General features: G+C 40.7%; 4 protein-coding genes across 10 annotated transcripts; 2 read left to right on the top strand and 2 right to left on the bottom strand.

Moving 5' to 3' along the window:
• Positions 1-68: 68 nt before the first annotated feature.
• dhrs4 (dehydrogenase/reductase (SDR family) member 4) lies at positions 69-4,409 on the top strand. Its single transcript, XM_077498758.1, has 9 exons — positions 69-124; positions 680-795; positions 868-1,045; positions 1,114-1,215; positions 1,303-1,373; positions 1,726-1,777; positions 1,863-1,997; positions 2,090-2,145; positions 2,224-4,409. Exons 2-9 carry the CDS (start codon positions 683-685, stop codon positions 2,336-2,338), a joined length of 822 nt encoding a protein of 273 aa, XP_077354884.1. The 5' UTR covers positions 69-124; positions 680-682; the 3' UTR covers positions 2,339-4,409.
• Positions 3,700-9,639, bottom strand: tinf2 (TERF1 (TRF1)-interacting nuclear factor 2). 6 transcript variants are annotated; one of them, XM_077498753.1, is made up of 12 exons: positions 9,346-9,515; positions 9,099-9,183; positions 8,867-9,012; positions 8,260-8,462; positions 7,974-8,084; positions 7,816-7,911; positions 7,542-7,613; positions 7,344-7,467; positions 5,411-5,840; positions 4,228-4,286; positions 3,985-4,058; positions 3,700-3,895 (listed from the first exon to the last, which is right to left on the bottom strand). In XM_077498753.1, the coding sequence occupies exons 4-12, from the start codon at positions 8,416-8,418 to the stop codon at positions 3,791-3,793; spliced, it is 1,230 nt and encodes a 409-aa protein (XP_077354879.1). In that variant the 5' UTR covers positions 8,419-8,462; positions 8,867-9,012; positions 9,099-9,183; positions 9,346-9,515; the 3' UTR covers positions 3,700-3,790. The 6 variants fall into 6 exon arrangements, with proteins under 6 accessions (XP_077354879.1, XP_077354880.1, XP_077354878.1 ...); XM_077498754.1 differs by having other exon boundaries at positions 8,867-9,183; XM_077498752.1 differs by lacking the exons at positions 8,867-9,012; positions 9,099-9,183; positions 9,346-9,515 and adding an exon at positions 9,525-9,639.
• On the top strand, positions 8,973-13,796 carry cideb (cell death inducing DFFA like effector b). Of its 2 annotated transcripts, XM_077498760.1 has the most exons (6): positions 8,973-9,112; positions 10,243-10,285; positions 10,500-10,614; positions 10,679-10,828; positions 12,182-12,372; positions 12,579-13,796. In XM_077498760.1, exons 2-6 carry the CDS (start codon positions 10,260-10,262, stop codon positions 12,709-12,711), a joined length of 615 nt encoding a protein of 204 aa, XP_077354886.1. In that variant the 5' UTR covers positions 8,973-9,112; positions 10,243-10,259; the 3' UTR covers positions 12,712-13,796. The 2 variants fall into 2 exon arrangements, with proteins under 2 accessions (XP_077354886.1, XP_077354885.1); XM_077498759.1 differs by lacking the exon at positions 8,973-9,112 and having other exon boundaries at positions 10,193-10,285.
• Positions 12,895-17,420, bottom strand: gmpr2 (guanosine monophosphate reductase 2). The gene is made up of 10 exons (XM_077498757.1): positions 17,260-17,420; positions 16,876-16,970; positions 16,671-16,790; positions 16,511-16,594; positions 16,243-16,416; positions 16,089-16,170; positions 15,476-15,582; positions 14,644-14,686; positions 14,404-14,563; positions 12,895-14,255 (listed from the first exon to the last, which is right to left on the bottom strand). Exons 2-10 carry the CDS (start codon positions 16,960-16,962, stop codon positions 14,066-14,068), a joined length of 1,047 nt encoding a protein of 348 aa, XP_077354883.1. The 5' UTR covers positions 16,963-16,970; positions 17,260-17,420; the 3' UTR covers positions 12,895-14,065.
• Positions 17,421-18,187: the final 767 nt, after the last annotated feature.

The following is an 18,187-nucleotide window of genomic DNA, read 5'->3' as shown; positions in this document are numbered from 1 at the left end:
AAGTCTAATTTTGTATAGTTGTGGCAGATAGCTCCTATAGACTTTTATTTTGGAAGTTTTTTTTTTTTTTTTAACCCGGAAAAAGAACTGTAGTTCCAGTTCACGGAGTGCGAGGAGTCTAAAGGTCTTATTTTTCAAAACTATTCCAATTAATGTGTTTAAATTTTATTTAAATTACAATTCATGTAGTTTATATTTAATTGTCATAAGATATCTCAACTGCCAAGGCTATCTTTCAATTTATTGATTTTTTTTTGTGTGCACAACTAGCCACTTTTGGAAGAAATAGCGACCAAAGCTGAGAGGGCAACAACCCCCTTTGGCTCACCACTGCTGAACTAAGTTACACTCAGTTGTGTGAAGTCATGCCTAAACTCCATTAGAAGCTCTGACCTACAACCTAACTTGTAATATTTGTGCCATGAAATTGTATGAATTTATTCCAAATAAAAAAAAAATTGTGCTTTGGCACTATCTTGTCATCACAAAATTATGTTGGAGTTGACTTTGAGTTGGATTAAAAAAAAAAAATAAAAAAATAAAATAAAATAATAAAGTACCGTACTTTGACACCATTTTGTGGCCTCTATAGGCAATTATAAACCTTTTTTAAAGCAGAGTTATTTGCAAATTCTTGCACTGTTGATTTAACATCTATGCCCTGTTTGTGACCCCACAGGTGATGTTGAGGATTGCCTTCAGGTGCCTTTGGACCTCTCCTGTCTCAGGACAAAGAAACATGTCTCAGAGCAGCCTTGCTGGGAAAGTGGCGATCGTCACAGCCTCGACGGCTGGGTAAGAATCTTGTTTTGCCTTTAAAAAGAAAATAGCCCAGACATCTCAGACGTCATAACTCGTTTCCGACAGCATCGGCTTGGCCGCAGCCCGGGCTCTGGGCAAGAGGGGGGCCCACGTGGTGGTGAGCAGCAGGCGGCAGGCGGGCGTGGATAAGGCCGTGGCCTTGCTGCAGAGCCAGAACATCCAGGTCACCGGGACCACCTGTAACGTCGGGAACGAAGGCGATCGACAGAGGCTGCTTCAGACGGTGGAAAAACTGTAGCGCTGTGAATCATTTCCACATGCACTGTAAATCTTATCATGCATTTTATTCAGACTCTGGATCAGTGTGGCGGCGTTGACATCCTGGTGTCCAATGCGGCAGCGAACCCTTTCTTTGGAAACCTCATGGACACCACGGAGGAAGTTTGGGACAAGGTTCCTTCCAGAATGGACTTTTTTTTTTTTTTTTTTTTTTTTAAAGAAAAAGGAATCTCCAATTAACTAACATTTCATAATTTTCAGGTTATGTCCGTAAATGTAAAAGCAGCCTTCCTCCTGACAAAGTTGGTGGTGCCACATATGACAAAGAGGGGGTGAGTTACAAACAGAAAATATATTAGAAAAAAAAAATCATGAAAATAACAGCTGTAAAATTGAAAAATGTGCAGCTAAACCATGTGATTGGTATCGGCCAATCTCATCGATGATCTTATTAGAATCAGCAGAATAAAATCCTGATTGGAACATCCCTGCTTACAAAAATAAAGATATTACAGTAATTACAGTCAGAACATTTGACCGTTTTGCAACAATTTGTCCTTTAGTATTTTTAAATTTACAACATAGAAAAAAAATAGATGTGGGAATGTTCGAATGTTATCTTAGCCTTATGCTGTAATGTGTTAAAATAATAATCTTTTTTTAATGTGCGAATGCTTCTTTTAGAGGGGGCAACGTTGTGTTTGTGTCATCCTTGGCTGCCTACCAACCAATGCAGGTCAGACGATCAACATCGATGACGGTAAGCAACGTTTGCAAGTTTGCATTCACTTTTTTTTTTTCGGGTGTTGCGGTTTCTGCAGGGCTTGGGTTCGTACAGCGTGAGTAAAACCGCCTTGGTGAGTCTCACCCGGGCGCTGGCCCCCGAACTGGCTCAGAGCAACATCAGGGTGAACTGCGTGGCCCCCGGCATCATCAAAACCGACTTCAGTGCCCCGGTGAGACGTGGCACAAAAAAGTAAAAATGAATTTGAGTGGGGGAAAAAAAAAAAGTTTAATCATTTACATTCTATTTTTATTTTTTTCCTAGTTGTGGCAAAATGACGACATAGTGGACTACTTCAAAAAGCAGATGTGCATCAAAAGGTACGGTTCACCTCTCATTCATGTATTAAACCTGAATCTCGACACATGAACGTGCACGTTTTCCCTCATTTTCTCCAGAGTTGGCAAACCGGATGAAATCGGAGGAGTGGTCGCCTTCCTGTGCACAGAGGAGGCTTCATACATCACGGGAGAGACCATCGCAGCGACGGGGGGGATCGGCTGTCGGCTGTGATTCATTGAGCAGCAAAACCATAACATATTTACACCATGTTCCGGATTCTGCTGGCTGTTTGTAATTTCAATATCCACAGTATTGCTGCAGCTATGGAATTTTCTAAGAATCGAGTAGTCTACAGATTATCCCATTAAGCGGGTAAAAGTTGATTTTGCAAAACATTTATGTGAGGTGCAGGCATTTTTGACTACTAGGGGTCATCATTCTCACCTTCGACTTAGTGACTGAGGGGTATATTCACTAAGAATGCGCTGCGTCCGGTAATAGCGCGAAATATTGCATCACAAATGCACCCGCAGTCTGCGCCCAGTTACCCACCTATTCACTAAGAATATTGCTTTAATCATATACCGGCGCAAACACGCCCACAAAACTGACAGCTTGGAGCAAATTTGCACCCAATTTACCACACATGGCAATGGATTTGCGCCAAGAACATGGTTGTTATAGTACCAGTTGCGACAAATATGACATAAGAAAGCGAGGTTGGACCGAGAGAGTAAGCGTTTATAGAGCCATTAAGCTGTACAGAGCAGAGAGGACGACGACATCATTCATTGATGAAGTACAAATTATTGGTGCGATCGTTTTTTAAAACTATAACGCCGTGTGGCTATAGGCGCTGGAGTTAGTGAATTAGACGCGGTATATCAATGAGTCTCAATTGCATTGGGGTGGGCATAGTTTGCGTCAAATGTATGCAATTTACATACATGCAAATAACACCGGGGCGCAATCTGGTTGGCAGCGCACTTAGTGACTGATTTCTCATCTGCTCGTGTTTAGTGAATTAGGCGCTCCTGGATTGCTCCATTTTTAACGGTTAGCGCCGTACAAAGGCGACACAAACCTTTAGTGAATATGCCCCTGAGTGTGTACGGTTTTAGAGCCTGACCTGGTGAGTGACGTGGGTGCCAGCGAATGAGTGTCGTCGGCTGGCCATGTCGCATGATTGCGCGAGTTTCAGCAGCTCGTGAATGCACGTGCTTATATTTGTTCATTAAGTGAAAATTAATAATTTGTGTAGTATTTCCAGGGAAAAAAAAAATTCAATTTTGGAGTAAGGCTGTAATGTGGAAAAATAGCTCAATAGCACAGGACAAAAAGCACGAGCCATGGGGCGGCATGGCTCACTGGTATGGTGGTCGTCTCCCAACCCAGAGGTTGTGGGTTCGATCCCAGGCCATTGTGACCACGTCGAAGTATCCTTGAGCAAGATACTGAACCCCCAATTGCTCCTGATGCTGCGTCATCAGTAGGTGAATGGGTAGTCAAAAATGTAAAGCGCTTTGAGGGCCTTGAAGGTGGAAAAGCGCTATATAAATCAAGTGCCATTTGCCATTACCAAAACATGCAAATCAACACAAACAGAATTTATTCAGAAGCATAATGTAGAATTACAGTTTAATTATTGATCATGTGACAATTAAGCGATCAGAGACATTTTCCTCATCTGCCATCACGCAGCATGGCGCGGTTGCCCGGCTTCCAGAATTCACGCAGGGTGGGGATATACGTGCCATGTTTGGTTTTGGAGTAACGCTTCATAAACAACTGAGGGAGACAAGATGGGGGTTGAGGGGGGAAATCAGGGTTCAACGTGGAGGAGATGCCTGATGGCGGTGGAGAAAGTTTTTATTTACCCTCTCCTTGAACTTCTTTGTGGCTTCGTCCTCGGAATCAGCGACGTAGTCTTCGCCAGCGGGGCTCACCACCCCTTCAAACGCGCAGACAAAACCCAATCAGAAATTAGTAAAGCAACGTATTGCTTACGTGATCATCAGTCTTATAAATTCCAATTACATTTGGAAAAACGATTCTTTCATTATTAAAATCAAACTCTTCTTCCGTTTACCTCATCTACAAATGTTTTAAAAATGATATACCTGTGCTTCTTTGCTGGAGTGGAGACAAGGCACCTCCACTTATTCTGGCGGGACGATTCCTGTTAAGTGGTCACAAAAAGCAAAATACACCTGTTAATCCTAGATATCGCTCATATACAATCACTTATCAATTCCTCAGCCACAAGTGTGTGAAACGAAATAAAACTGTGTCTCACTACTGACTTACCTTTGCGATCATTATTTAATAGTTGGAGGTATGTTTTAAGCCTAAAACATGCTTTAAAATGAGTCAGTTGACCGGTGACATAACTGGAGGTTAAAAATGGATGCAAGGGGACAAAGCTGGAAGAAATTATGCATTTATTGTTTAAACAGTAATTGTGCTTGGGACCAAGATGCATCGTGCTCCAAAAAGATCGTTTGTGCAAATATATATAGCATTAGCAAGGTTTAAAAACTTAAGATAGAACAATGGTGGTCAGGCTTAAAAATATGTATAGTTAGGCTTTTTTGTTTTGTTTTGTTTTTTTAGTTATAACAAGGCTTAAAAAGGTTGATGTATACTAAGACTTTAAAAAAAAAAAAAAAAAAAAAAAAAAAAAACATGGGAATTCCAGGTCCAGAAAGTAAAAATTCTGGCAGGTAAACGAGGTCGTCATGAGAAGCACCCGTGGCTAAAGCCAAACTGGCAGGATTTTTACTTTCTTGACCTCGTTTTCCCATCACTGGTTGAAAGAAAGACAATGCTTACAAAAAAGGAAACATATCACAGGCTTTTTAAAAAAAAAAAAAAAAAAAAAGAACAGTAAGCCTTTAAAAATGACCATGACCATGTCTAAAAAAATGTTTGTGTGACAATTGTCTACATTACAATAATCATTTAAACCAGTGCTTCTCACAGTGTGGTTCTAGTGCCCAACTACAGTTCAGTTAACTTTTTTTCTCCCTCCTATATTTAGGCTGACTGTTAATGCTTGCAATATTATTCTCATGACCTACTACACGACTGTATTTTAGATTTGCTCATTCAGGTGGCATTGGACTTTTTACATGGAGTTTGAGAACAACTGCTTTGAACCATAATACACCACAACACTTATTTCAACTCAACCGTAATATTATTTCAAAATATTTTACATACAGTACAGTCTGTCAGTCGAGATGCAGAACATCAATCGGATCCCCTGTACCGGGAATACATGCGTCAATACTGGTTGCTTACTCTTTATCGTCGTTAATCGTCGGCCTGTAGAAAGACGTTCCTCCTCGACGTAGCTCGGACCTCTGCAGTTTTCGGATCACGACTCTGGGTTGGCGGTGCAGACAGGCCGCCACGGCGGGGCAATAGTTTTGCGTCCTTATTGTTTCCAGATTGCCGTCTGCTTGCTCGGGCTCTGCGAGGCCGCTCCTCGCCTTCAGCCTTGTTAGCCTGCCGCCATCGTGTTTGGATCTCTTCATTGCCGGTGCATCATCATTGTCGGTTATCGGAGTGATCGCGGGGGCGACGGATGCCGTTTTGTCTCGCCTCCGCTTGGTGTGATTCCCGGAAGAGGGCGAACTGGGACCTTGTTGCGGATTTGAGGACACTTTTCCGGAGAGGGGCAAAGACAGGGTCGTCAAGATGGAGTCTCCCAAGTTTGGTGGGAGGGATGCTGAGTTAAAGAATAAAAAAAAAAAAAAAAAAAAACAATACAGTGAACCCAGAAGGTATCGGCAGTGATTTTTACTTTTTCCGCATTTTGTTACATCAGAAGCCTTATTCCAAGATGGAACACACTACACCCCACCGACTCCATAATGAAAATGTATTCCATATTCTAATCCTTTGTTGGTGCACCTTAGACAGAAATTCCAGCTTCAACGCTTATACAGTACAAGCTTGTTTATACATTATTTATAACCACCACAGTCCATTTAGCTTAACACTAACAAAAAAAAATGTGAAATGCTAACAAATAGCATCAGTGTCACCGCATTGTATCCCTTTAAGAAACTGATATTTTAAGATAATTTAATGGATGATAAAATACTCACATGCATATATTCTTTATCCTCTGCGAAGAATATTGTGGCTTAATGACAAAATGCGTCTCCATGTTTATTTGTTGTAAATTTCCCGCTGGTGGCCAAGGTGTCCACACCAGGAGGAGCAGCATCACATTCCATTTAAATATTAATTTATATTTTGCATTAAGTTCAAATTTATTGAGTGCCTTTTCCTTTGCCAAAAAACACTTTTTCTGTTTGATACCCTTTTTTGGTCAATATGAGACCCTAAGCGAGTTCCAATCAGAGCCACCTGTCCTAAAAGCAGAACACTGTAAATAGGGCCCCATCCATCCACCATGGGGGCCCCATTTTGCAGAAAGGGACGCCATGAACCGTCTGACCAATGCGAAGGAACAAGAACAAGAAAGTTTGCAACTATTTAAATAGGGATGTAACGATATCCAAACGTCACGATACGATATCACAATATGAAGCTCACAATACGATTATTATCACGATATTGTGGGAAGGTTGGCGATATTTAAAAAGGTCACAACACAACACGAGTGACCCTGTACTTCCTACTTCCTTTTCTCCGTGACCGGGGCGGAGTCACATGACTACAGGAAATGCGAAGGCAAAAAAAAAAAAAAAAAAAAGTGTTTCCATTACACTTTTGCGAAGTACTTCCATTTCAACACGTCTCAAAAAGCACCTCATGAAAGCTTAAATCTGAGTCTAATGGAAACGAATAGCGCCACCCAGCCTATCAATTGTGTTTACTAGCTACTCACTCCGCATCAATGGACTATTCTGAAATGGATTTGCCTTGACTTGGTGAGCAGAACACCAGACCAATCAGGTGTTCGGACCTGCCCACCAAACTTAGATGGGCGAGTTAGACAGATAAAATAAATTCAAGAAACACTGCAACACAGTGACCAAGAAATAATTAAATAAATAAATCAAGAAATAATCATAGGGGATTTAATTAATTGACACATTTAATTAATAAATGACACATTTAATTAATTAATTACACTTATTTAATTATTTAATGGTGTATTTATTTATTTAAGGTTGGCACTTTTGGTCCTTAGGACGTTATTGGAAAATGTCACAAATTCACATTTCTCCTTGAAACAATACCAAATAATAATGTTTACCTGCAGGATCGAGGTGCCCGAGACAAGCTTGATGGTCGAGCAAAATTTTCAGGAGCTGGGGCTGGGTGGCGGCATGGGCGCACTCTTCCAAAACAGCAGGGGTCTCACTGAGCCAGGACACTGTCTGCGTAGCGACCCACAGACGTTCTTCAATACAGACGACTGTGTCGGCTGCTTTGTAGAGTTGCTCTCCCTTACCTGGGAAAGGCTGGGTACTGGGAGCAGTTGATCCAATCGAACCAGAAATTCCCACAAAAGCTTCTCCAACGCCTGCTCATACAAAGGACCGAAGTCTTCAAGAAACTCTTCCTGTCAGTAAGAAATTCAGTAAAACTGTGCATTATAGACCAGTCCACTATAACTGAAAATATGGATAGCAAGATTACATACATAAAACGTTTTTTTTTAAATAAATTTAAAAATATATATATATATATATGTTTTATGTGTGACAGGGTCAAGAAGTACTCGCCTGGAAAAAATCCTCTTTGGCGACTGGGTCGGCGAGTATATTGTGGATTAATGTGTGGAAGCTCTTGACTGATTCTTGCACCTTGATGTCCGTCTTCTGCGGGGACAAATTATGGTTGAGCTTAGATCAGACAAAAGAAATCACACGAGTGCACCCACCAGATTAGGAGCTGAAGAGGTGGACGGGCCTGAAGGAATACCGAACTTTCTCAGGTGTGTCCTGATGAGGCGAGCATCAGGTTGTGGGATGCGCACGAGCTCTAAAATTAGCTAGAAAGGAGGCAAAGCGATATAGAATTTATAGTCAGGCAGGGTTTCAGAGACACCACTTCCTTAAAATGTAGATGAACTATTTAGGTTGTGTTTTGCTAAAAGAAACACAAACAACTGATGCACTTTCCTGAAGATAAACTACTGACATGCAAGCTCATAAAAAGATACCCACCCGCGCTCTCAGCCCCAATGAAACCTTGGCCAGGTGCCTCGAGGTGAGCAAGCCCGGCACCGTGTCACAAGTGGACTCTACAAATTCTGCCAGGACCCCGTATTGCGCCACATCCCGCTGCTTCATGACCTTCCAGAGGGCAGCAGACAGTAAGCGCATGGGCGGAGCCAGCTGCTGCAAGGTGGCGAAGGGGAGACTGACACCTGGGTAGATGGGATAACAGAATGGCAATGAGAAACCTAAAGACTGATTACATGTTCTCAACACATATATATGTAAAGTAAATGGTACTTCATTTATATCGAGCTTTTCCACCTACTTACAAGGCCCTCAAAGCACTTTACATTCGACTACTCATTCACCTACTGATGATGTAGCATCAGGAGCAACTGGGGGTTCAGTATTTGTTTACTGTCTGCAAATAACAGTAATACATGGTGCCAATTTAAATGTAAAAGGTGTTCAGTCAGTTTAACTTTCTCCACAACCAGAGTAGAATCTTACATATCTTGTACTCAATACCATGCACATCGGATATAGTACATCAGTGGTTTCCAAACTCGGTCCGCATCCTGCAAGTTTTGGACATTTCCCTGCTCTAACGTACCTGTTTCCAATGAACAGGATCGTTGTCAGGTTTATGCAGAGCTTGCTGATGAGCATCAGGTGTGTTGGAGAAGAGAAACATCCAAAACCTGCAGGAATCCAGCCCTCGAGAACCGAATTCGGACAACACTAACACACTACAAAGGTCTAGGAACAAAAAAAGATTTACGTTTTTATTAACGACCAATCTTGGGTCACTTGTTTCCTGAGTTTGATCATGGGACGATCGCAACCTGAGCCGTGACTGGTTGGTATCTGAGCCCTGAGCAACTGTTATGTCATTTTCAACCGAGAGCAAATGGCGAAACATCCGCTGCCCTGGGATAGATAAAAACAGAATTCATTTAAAGCTAGGTTAAGTTACTCACCAACAAACATGTCGTTTGGTTTTCTTGACGCCATTATTCGAGTCAACGTATGTTAACGGCTAGCTTAGCAACTGCCCAAACACTCCTTAAGTTAAAAAAACAACACGCTTACTTGTGCAACATCCAAATGTCGAACTGATGTTTTTTGTTTTTGTTTTTAACAAACACAAGGAGCATCTAGGGTTGCTTATTTGCCAGTTGTGCCACGATTCTGACAACACTTGTACCAAAAAGTTCCGCTGACGTTTCTTGCACTCCCGCCTTCAGTTAAGTGACCAACCTTTGACTTACCGCACATACTGCGCAGGCGGTGCTTAAACCGGATGAATGGAAATATCGTTCGCCTGACGAGCCCCGCTCACTCGAGAAATACATTTTCATAAACAAACGCACCTACATCTTTTCCGGATGTGACGCATGGTTGCACGTTTCCGACTTTAACAGCTGCTAAATCCATGTCACTAAAGCTTACGTGATGTAAGTTTGTGTAAGTGAGTGAGTTAAAAAAAAATAAAAATACATGTAACTAAAACAAAACAAACAAACAAAAAAAGGAACAGACTGAAAAAGTACCCAAAAAAAAAAAAAAAAAAAAGGTCAAGCTAGTGATAACACCTGGGAAAAAAAAACTTACCTATAGGCCTACTGGTGTTTTTTAGGCAATTCTAGTTAATTATCTCTATTTACAGCTTTCTGTGTTTTTAAATAGGGTGGGGAAGAACCCCATTTTGACAACTAAAAAGTAGAAAAGTTCAGATCAGTTTTCAAATGTGGGGAGCAAAAGTAGCAAGTGGTTAGAAAAACCCAACTTCAGATACCTGAAAGAGTGACAAAGTATTTAAGATGATTTAAAATAATAGTGCTTTCCTGGGAGTCTGTTGATATCATTACATTGCATACACAATCTGGATGAACTTTGCCTTCATGTTGCTGTATCTGGATGGTCACCACTTGTGGAGCAAAGTCCAGGCTGCCCTACTCAAAGGAAAGCTGACATTGTTATTGTTAGTCACAGATTCAGCCAGAATGGACACGACGTCGTCATTGATCAAGTAAGTCAAAAAAAAAAAAAAAAAAAATTGTGGTGAAATTGCAACATTCAAGGAATTTTCACATTACCAATTTTGAATGCGGTGCTTTCAAAATTCTCCAACTTAATTTACCAGGAAAATTTACTGAGAACTTTTCCTAAATTTATGGGGGGAAAAAAATCCCACCCCTTTGTGATGGAGCTCAAGATTTTGTTTTCTCTCTCTTTATCCTCAGGTCAGTAACCAAGCGGGTGTGGTCCCCGCCCCAGCGTCCGTTCAGGGTGCGCAGTCACAACCGGGAGGCCAAGAAGGGCATCACAGCAGGGACTTTGGAGGAACTGAAAGAGAGGGTGATTTTCCTGGTAGTTTCAGTGTCATTGTGTTTTTTTTTTGTGACTCTGTGTTTTGGTCCAGGTCTGTCGGGCGCTGTCGCTGGTTTCCCTGGTGTCCCTGGTCTGCGAGGAAGACGGGACGGAGGTGGACTCGGATGACTTCCTGGCAACTCTGCCGGACAACGCCGCCATCGTGGCCCTTGAGCCCGGACAGACGTGGCGACCGCCATCAGTACTGGAATTTTACGATTAGTGAATTTTGTTTATTTTTTCTGCTAAGAGAAATCAACCCCAAAATGTAATTAATATGTTCTATGTAGCCACACTAGCCTAAACACGGTATTCTGATAAATATTGCCTTTGTGGAATATGAGCAGCAAAATATTTATCCATGTCAGGGGGCGGCCATTTTGCCACTTGCTGTCGACTGAAGATGACATCACAGTTGCTCATAGATCAGGTAACATCCAATCATGGCTCACATGCTTTCTGAAGCTGAAAACCACCAATCACAGCTCACCTGTGTTCGTATGCTGCGTTCGAGGATGGTCGGAAGTCGGACTTTTCCGAGTTCAAACCAGGAAGTGTGCCCCCTTGAACTCGGAAATTCCACTTGCGAAGTCAGAAGAAAAAAAGGACCCCGACTTCGCCGGTGGACTACAATGTGACGTCACTCTGAATGGCAAAACACAATTTACTCAGTATAAAACTAGATAGCTTCTTCATTCATAAATATTCGACATAACTCCATCTTAAGTCTGCAGCAAGTGGCAAAATGACCGCAAGCCCCAAGATGAAAAAAAACAAACAAAAAAAACGGGTGGACTTTTCTGCTTAACTCATATTCCACAAACACAATATAAATCTGAATGTTGTGTTTAGGCTAATAGGGCACGTACAACATATTATTGTAAAGAAAATATTTGGGTTGTCTTCTGCTTTAAGATATTTTAGGTGGACCTTCACTGACTTGTTGCTTGCACTAACAAAATGGCTGTCCAAACACAGGAGCTAGCTGGCATAAGCACAATCAGTGCTGCCAATTAAGCGATGCATCTATGTTGCGACACTTTTTTTTTCTGAAAAGTGTTAAGCGACTTCAGTTCCGATGTCATTTTTTTGCATATGACAAGACAGCAACCATATGTGGTTGTCAAACCAGCTTAATGGTGCATTACTGCCACCAACTGGTATTATGCTTCTCTTACAAGGAAAACCATGTGAAATGAGGGTGGACGCACTGGTTGGCTTTTGTGACGTTTGCTCTCACTTTGACTTTTCAGGTTTCACGAAACAATATCTGAACAAGTGGATGTATTTGCATTGGACTAATCTAAATTAATAATACGGTAGAGCAACCTAAATGTTTTTGTTTTTTTTAACCCAAATTGCAGCCATAGCGATTTGAAAATTACATTTTACTACATTGCAATGTCAATTTGAATTCATTTCAAGCCCTGACTTGCTGTATTATTATTATTTCTTCAAGGAAGATTGCCCTGGCCACTGTGGCTATATCGTAATAATACAACTGTGTATCTTTTCATCTTGAATGTCACTTCCTAACTGTTTCAAATCACTTCAGGGTGCAGCTGCATCCCAATGTCAAGACAAGATCAAGTCCAAGACAGGAAAAGACATTGCCAGCGTCACAGTGGACCTTTACAAAATGAGCCCCAAGGATTTGTTCGGCTCGCTGAGTGTGAAAGCTACTTTTCAAGGCCTGTACTCGGTGAGCGCCGACTTCCAGTGTCTGGGCCCCAAGAAAGTCCTCAGGTGAGCAGAAAGCCAAAAGCGGAGTCCTATAATATTTGTTGAACTCATTTAGCCATTTAATTGGTAAATTAACTTATTATTATTATTATTTTTTTACATTTATCGCCAGGTTAATTTATTAGTGGTAGATAAGACAAGAAAATATATTTTGTGTTTGAAAAATACAAATAATTTACAGATGTTCCTCTGGTTCTTTTTTTTGGCAGAGAAGCTCTCCGTGTGGCTTCGGCTCTCCTCAATGCCGCCGGGCACCTGCTCATCACCTCCGCCTCTCTGATCCGCCGCGTCATTGAGGGTGTGGAGCTTTGGCAACCTCCGCAAAGGGGTTATCTAAATTAAGTGAATAGTTGGAGGAGCATTTTGTACATGTGCAAAACTCTTGTTGCAGCTTGTGCCGTTTTTTTTTTGTAATATTTCTGTAAATATGCATCATCAGCAATTGTCCATCCATTTTCTGTATGTAATCTTCTCTGAACCTAACATAAGTTTTCAAGCGCTCTCAAGTAAAGACAGTGGCACGCGCAGATGTGGAACAGCTGTATTGAATTGTACACGGGTGAAAACAGACACTTGCATGACCTCACTTAAACATGGTGAAGGGACACTTGTTTTAAAGGCAACAATGTATAATAACATGACCTAAAAGTGAACATCACAAAAACATCAAACTTTGGCATTGGTCGCAGTTAAAAACTACAAAAAATAATAATAATAATAATTATAAACATTCTGTAACGGAAGAGAACAGTTTTCTTGCATATAACAGCGAGGCTTTCAAATGCAGTGATTCCTAACCATGTCATTGGTCCAAAAATTACAATTCATTCACCATAAATAATATAACTTTGTTATACCTATGCTAGTGACATATACTACAGTGGCAGAAAGTATAATTACATACTCATCCACTAGATGGCAGCAGGTCCAATTTTTGCTTTGTGGTCAACTTGAGAAGCTCAGACTTCCAACTGAATTAAATTTGTGAATAACATTTTCTGGTTTTGTGCTCAATACAAAGCAATAAAAGTATTACATTGGCGCCATCTTGGAGTCAAGGAATGATGTTGAAGTGCATTAATGAGTTTCATTTAGATGAAAACCATGCTAGGCGCCCATTTTATGACATCTTGGAGTCAATGACCTATGCTAAAGTAAGTTGATGACTTTTGTTGTCATGGTGTCAATGAACTACATTGAAGTGCGTTAAGGAGTTTTACTCAGACAAAAATAGTACTTTGCCACCATTGTGAAGCAGCTTGGTGTCAATGAACTATGTTGAAGTGAGTTGAGGAGTTCAATTTATTAAAAAGTAATAATAATAAAATACAGTGCTTTACTGCCATCTTGTGGTGTCCTGTATCAATAAACTACATTGAAGTGAGTTAAGGAGTTTCATTTAGTCAAAAATAGTGTTTTACCATCATCTCGTGGCACTGATAAGTAATTTTCAGGGGATAATTTTTTTTGACGGGTGTTGTGCCATGAGATTTTTTTTCCAGTGTAAAATATGTGCCTTATCTCAATAAAAGTTGGGAAATACTATTTTAACAAACAAGATGTTAAAACTTAACCTTCAGCTCCAAAAAATAAAAGTAAAAAATTGAACCGTTATTGCGTCACATAGGAGTAACAGTAGGAATGGCTGTGTGACTGCATGCGTACTACAAGCAGTGTTGAAGGCTCTGTCGGGGTTTCAGCCGTCGTTGCCGAAGACGGTGTTGAGCTGCTGGGTGACCCTGATGAAGGTGGTCCTGCGGCTCAGCTCCTTCAGCTTGGCCGCCCCCACGTAGGTGCACGTGGAGCGCACCCCGCCCAGGATGTCTCGCATCGTCGCCTCCACAGGACCTTTGAAAGGCACCTCGACAGTCTTGCCCTCAGATGCTCTAAAAGAGAGGCAATAATGGAGTAAGAAATTTAGGTAACAAATACATTGTCGCACTACTTATGTAGAATTTGAACACAAACTAGTACTGTGTGATGCCGATTCCGACATTTGGCAGAATCAAATTCCGATAACGGATTGGGACTGACCTGTACTCAGCCAGGATGCCGGTGTGTTTTTTCATGGCCACTTCGGAGCTCATGCCATAGAACAGCTTGTACTTCTTGCCCTGCTTTTCGATGGTCTCGCCACCGCTTTCAGAGTGGCCCGCCAGCATGCCGCCCAGCATCACGAAGTCCGCCCCGGCACCTGAGAGAGAGACATCACATTCGTAAATAAACAAATAAATAAAGAACTCTTCAATGCATCGCATCCATTTTCAGACTCACCGAAAGCCTTTGAGACATCTCCTGGGCAAGTGCATCCCCCGTCCTGTGTGAGAAATAGCATTCCTATAAGCCAGTGGTTCGATTTAGAAAAATAATCTAATTGCAATTTTTTTTCCCCCTCAATATTGTGCCTGCTATTTATTATGTGATTTTCCTCCATGTATTTTTTTTGTAAACACAAACAATACATTAATCTGTATTATCATAAAAAAACAAAACAAAACACATATTAAAATCGCAATTGCGATATTGAGGGGGGGGGGGGGCACTTAAAATATTTTTCAGAATCGTTCAGCCCTAGCTGCTAGTCAGTCTTACAAAAAATAGTCACCAGAAAAAGTTGAGTCAAGATAGTTTTTTTCCCCCACAGAATAATATTACTTATTATTATTACAAGAATAAAGTATTTTTTATTTATGTGTTCAAATATGAATTTATTTCCTTCTTGTTATTTTACTGTAATATCATTGTCAAACATCACAATGGGAAATGTGAATTAGATTTTTAATCTTTTTTTTTTTTTTTTTTTTTCTTCGAAAAATATGACTGCTAAAATGGTATGGTCTTTATTCTGCTTATGGTTACTTTTTTTCTTGGAAAAATAGCATTAGTCTCATAGCATTAAAAAAAAAAAAAAAAAAAACTCAGACTTTTTTGTAAAAAATGAGAAACTTTTTCATTGCTGAAAATTTTTGGGGTATACACTGTACCTATTTTTAAATGGTGTTAGTATAATCAGTGGCTCTATGAATAAAATCCTCCCTGAATCCAAAAATGTTGTCAAACCCACGCTACAAAAAATGTCAAGCATTAATTCACAATCAAGGCTCACAGAGATGATGTGACCATTCAGTCCGTGGGCCGCGTCTGCACACTCGATCACCGCGCTAAGCTGAGGGTACCCCACGCCGGTCTTCTTGCGAGTAGTGCACACGGAGCCTGTTGAAAACAACAAAAAATAGAACTACATGGTATGTAAAAATAAAAATAAAAAATCATGAATTAACACCGAATATATAGTCATCCCTCGCCAATTTGCTAATTCGCATAATTTTTTCTGTAGAACAGAACTAAACCTATTCACCATAATGAAAAAAAAGACACCCGTTTGTCTAGAAAGTATAAACCTTCCCACAGTTTGGCTTTAGCCCCTGATGCTAGCTAGCTAGCTAGCTAGCTCCCTAAAAGGTAACAAGCACCATGGGAGCTAGTTAGGGCGCTAGCTAGCTGCGGCTAAAGCCAAACTGTGTCAGGGTTTTTACTTTCTGGACCTGGATTTGTCACCTCTGCCTTTTGGAAAAGAATATTAAGCTGTTTGGAGTTGATTTGAGATGGGGTTTTTTTCCAATTCTACATAGCTTTGGGCTGTATAGGTCCAAAAGCCACGCCAATAGGAAGGACTCGTTGTAAAAAGCTGAATGAAAAATGACATTTGCTGAGATCACCTGGTCCGATGCCCACTTTAATGATGTCCGCACCGGCCAAGATCAGCTCCTCCACCATCTCTCCTGTCACCACATTTCCTGCCTGAAAATATGCGGGAAAACATTGCTGGTTAGAATTAAGTTTAGCTCAAAAGTAAATAAATAAAAGTCTGACCATTATTGTGTGTGAGGGGAACTTCTGCCGCACATCCTTGACAAAGTGCACAAAATGCTCAGAGTAGCCATTTGCCACGTCCACGCAGATGTACCGCAGCTTCGGCACAGCGGCCAAGATGGCGGATATCTTATGGAAGTCGGCCTCGCCAGTGCCCGTGCTGACTGCAACGTTCTAGAGGGAAAAAGTCGAGACAACACGCCCATCTTAACTTCCCGTGACAATTTACCATCCCTTTATAGGAGCAAATAAATAATGTGACAAGTACCTCAAGGCATTCTGGGTAACTGACCGCAAACTCCCGCCAGTCGTCCACAGAATAATGCTTGTGGACCGCGGTGAAGACAGTGAACTAGCGGAAGAGAACAGATGAACTGATTGCTCGTCGTGCAAAGAGGTTCTTTTTCCCATCAGGACGCATTGCCTACATTGTTCAAAGCCCTCGCCATCTCAAAGGTGCCCACAGTGTCCATGTTAGCTGCAATGATGGGGATTCCTGTGTAGCTGCCCTTTGAGTTCCTGAAGGTGAAGCTCCTCAGCAGGTCCACCTAGGTAGACAGTGGGTCACCAATGATCTCCAATGATTTAATCATCATTAATTTATCATTTGACACAGATAGATATTATGTCTACCTCACTCCTTGATTTGAGAGTGCTGCGCTTGGGCCGGAGGAGCACATCTTTAAAATCCAGCTTGATGTCACTCTCAATGCGTGGCATTATGGAAACTGTAAGACAGACCAAAATTATGTTCTTATTATTTTGCAGATAAGTAACTAGAATGTTAAAGCATCCAGGTTAACCGTTTACAGAGTCGCCGTGGCACTATAATAACAGATTTATAGGAGTAAAATAACAGTTTCCACACTTTCAAAAAAGTGCAGCATGCACTGCATGCATGCCTGCCGGATTGTAACTACATATACAGTAAGCATACACTAACCATCGACAATTCATGGCATTCATTTTATGGTGTCACAAATCGAATAGACTCAAGAGTTTCAATAGTTAACTTACCGGTTCACTGCATATATTACAAACGGGAATTCTGTAACCTTCAATGCGTGAGTTGCATTAGCTTCCTGTATCAAAAGGTGTGCGTGGACTGAGCGGAAAGCAAGAAAGACGCCTTGTAGTTTTTTGTCTCGGACAGAGCGTACCACGAGTCTTCCACTAGAACTACACATTTGAAAATTACTTTACGGCACATCAAAAGTAGTGTCGTAAAAGACGAATCGGAAGACAGTTTTTTTTTATGTACAACTTTATTTCTAACAATAGAACAAAACGGTGAACTTATATTTTTTTATGGTTCCGGTTGTCGTAATAAAAAATAAAAAAAAACTTTATTGAACAACTGTTGCAATCTGATGACAAACATAATCACAGTGAATTGCAACCATAAAACTATGGAAGCCCATTCCCGCCAGTAAAAAAAAAAAGAAAAAAAAAAAAAAAAAAAAAAAGGGAGTTTATTTATTTATTTATTTATTTATTTATTTATTTATTTATTTATTTATTTATTTTATTATTATTATTATTTTTACACGTTCGAACGAGAATCGTTGAGAGACCCAGGCTCAGAAAGTAGAAACCTTGTCACAGACTGGCTTAAGCAACAGGTGCTTCTACTCAACTGACAGGTAAACGACTCGCCTCCACCTGTTGAGGAGCAGCACTTGGGGCTTAAGCCAATATGTTTCAGGGTTTTTACTTTCTGGACCTGTGTTTGTTTATTTACATAATCTCCAACCCCGTTAATATTACTGTAAACCATTGTAACATTGGTTATAGTCGGAACATTAACATTATGCATAAATATAGAAATTAAAAACTAGAGATAGTAATTGACTTGGAATACAAATATAATATAGAAATATTGAAGAATATAATAATATTGAATGTTTTGTCTCTCTGCTGGCCTGGGAACTTCTTACTGATTTTT

Source organism: Festucalex cinctus, chromosome 16, assembly GCF_051991245.1.
Source record: "Festucalex cinctus isolate MCC-2025b chromosome 16, RoL_Fcin_1.0, whole genome shotgun sequence".
Classification (NCBI taxonomy): domain Eukaryota; kingdom Metazoa; phylum Chordata; class Actinopteri; order Syngnathiformes; family Syngnathidae; genus Festucalex; species Festucalex cinctus.
The sequence above is the reverse complement of the archived record's forward strand: the minus strand, read 5'-3'. Positions and strand labels throughout refer to the sequence as shown.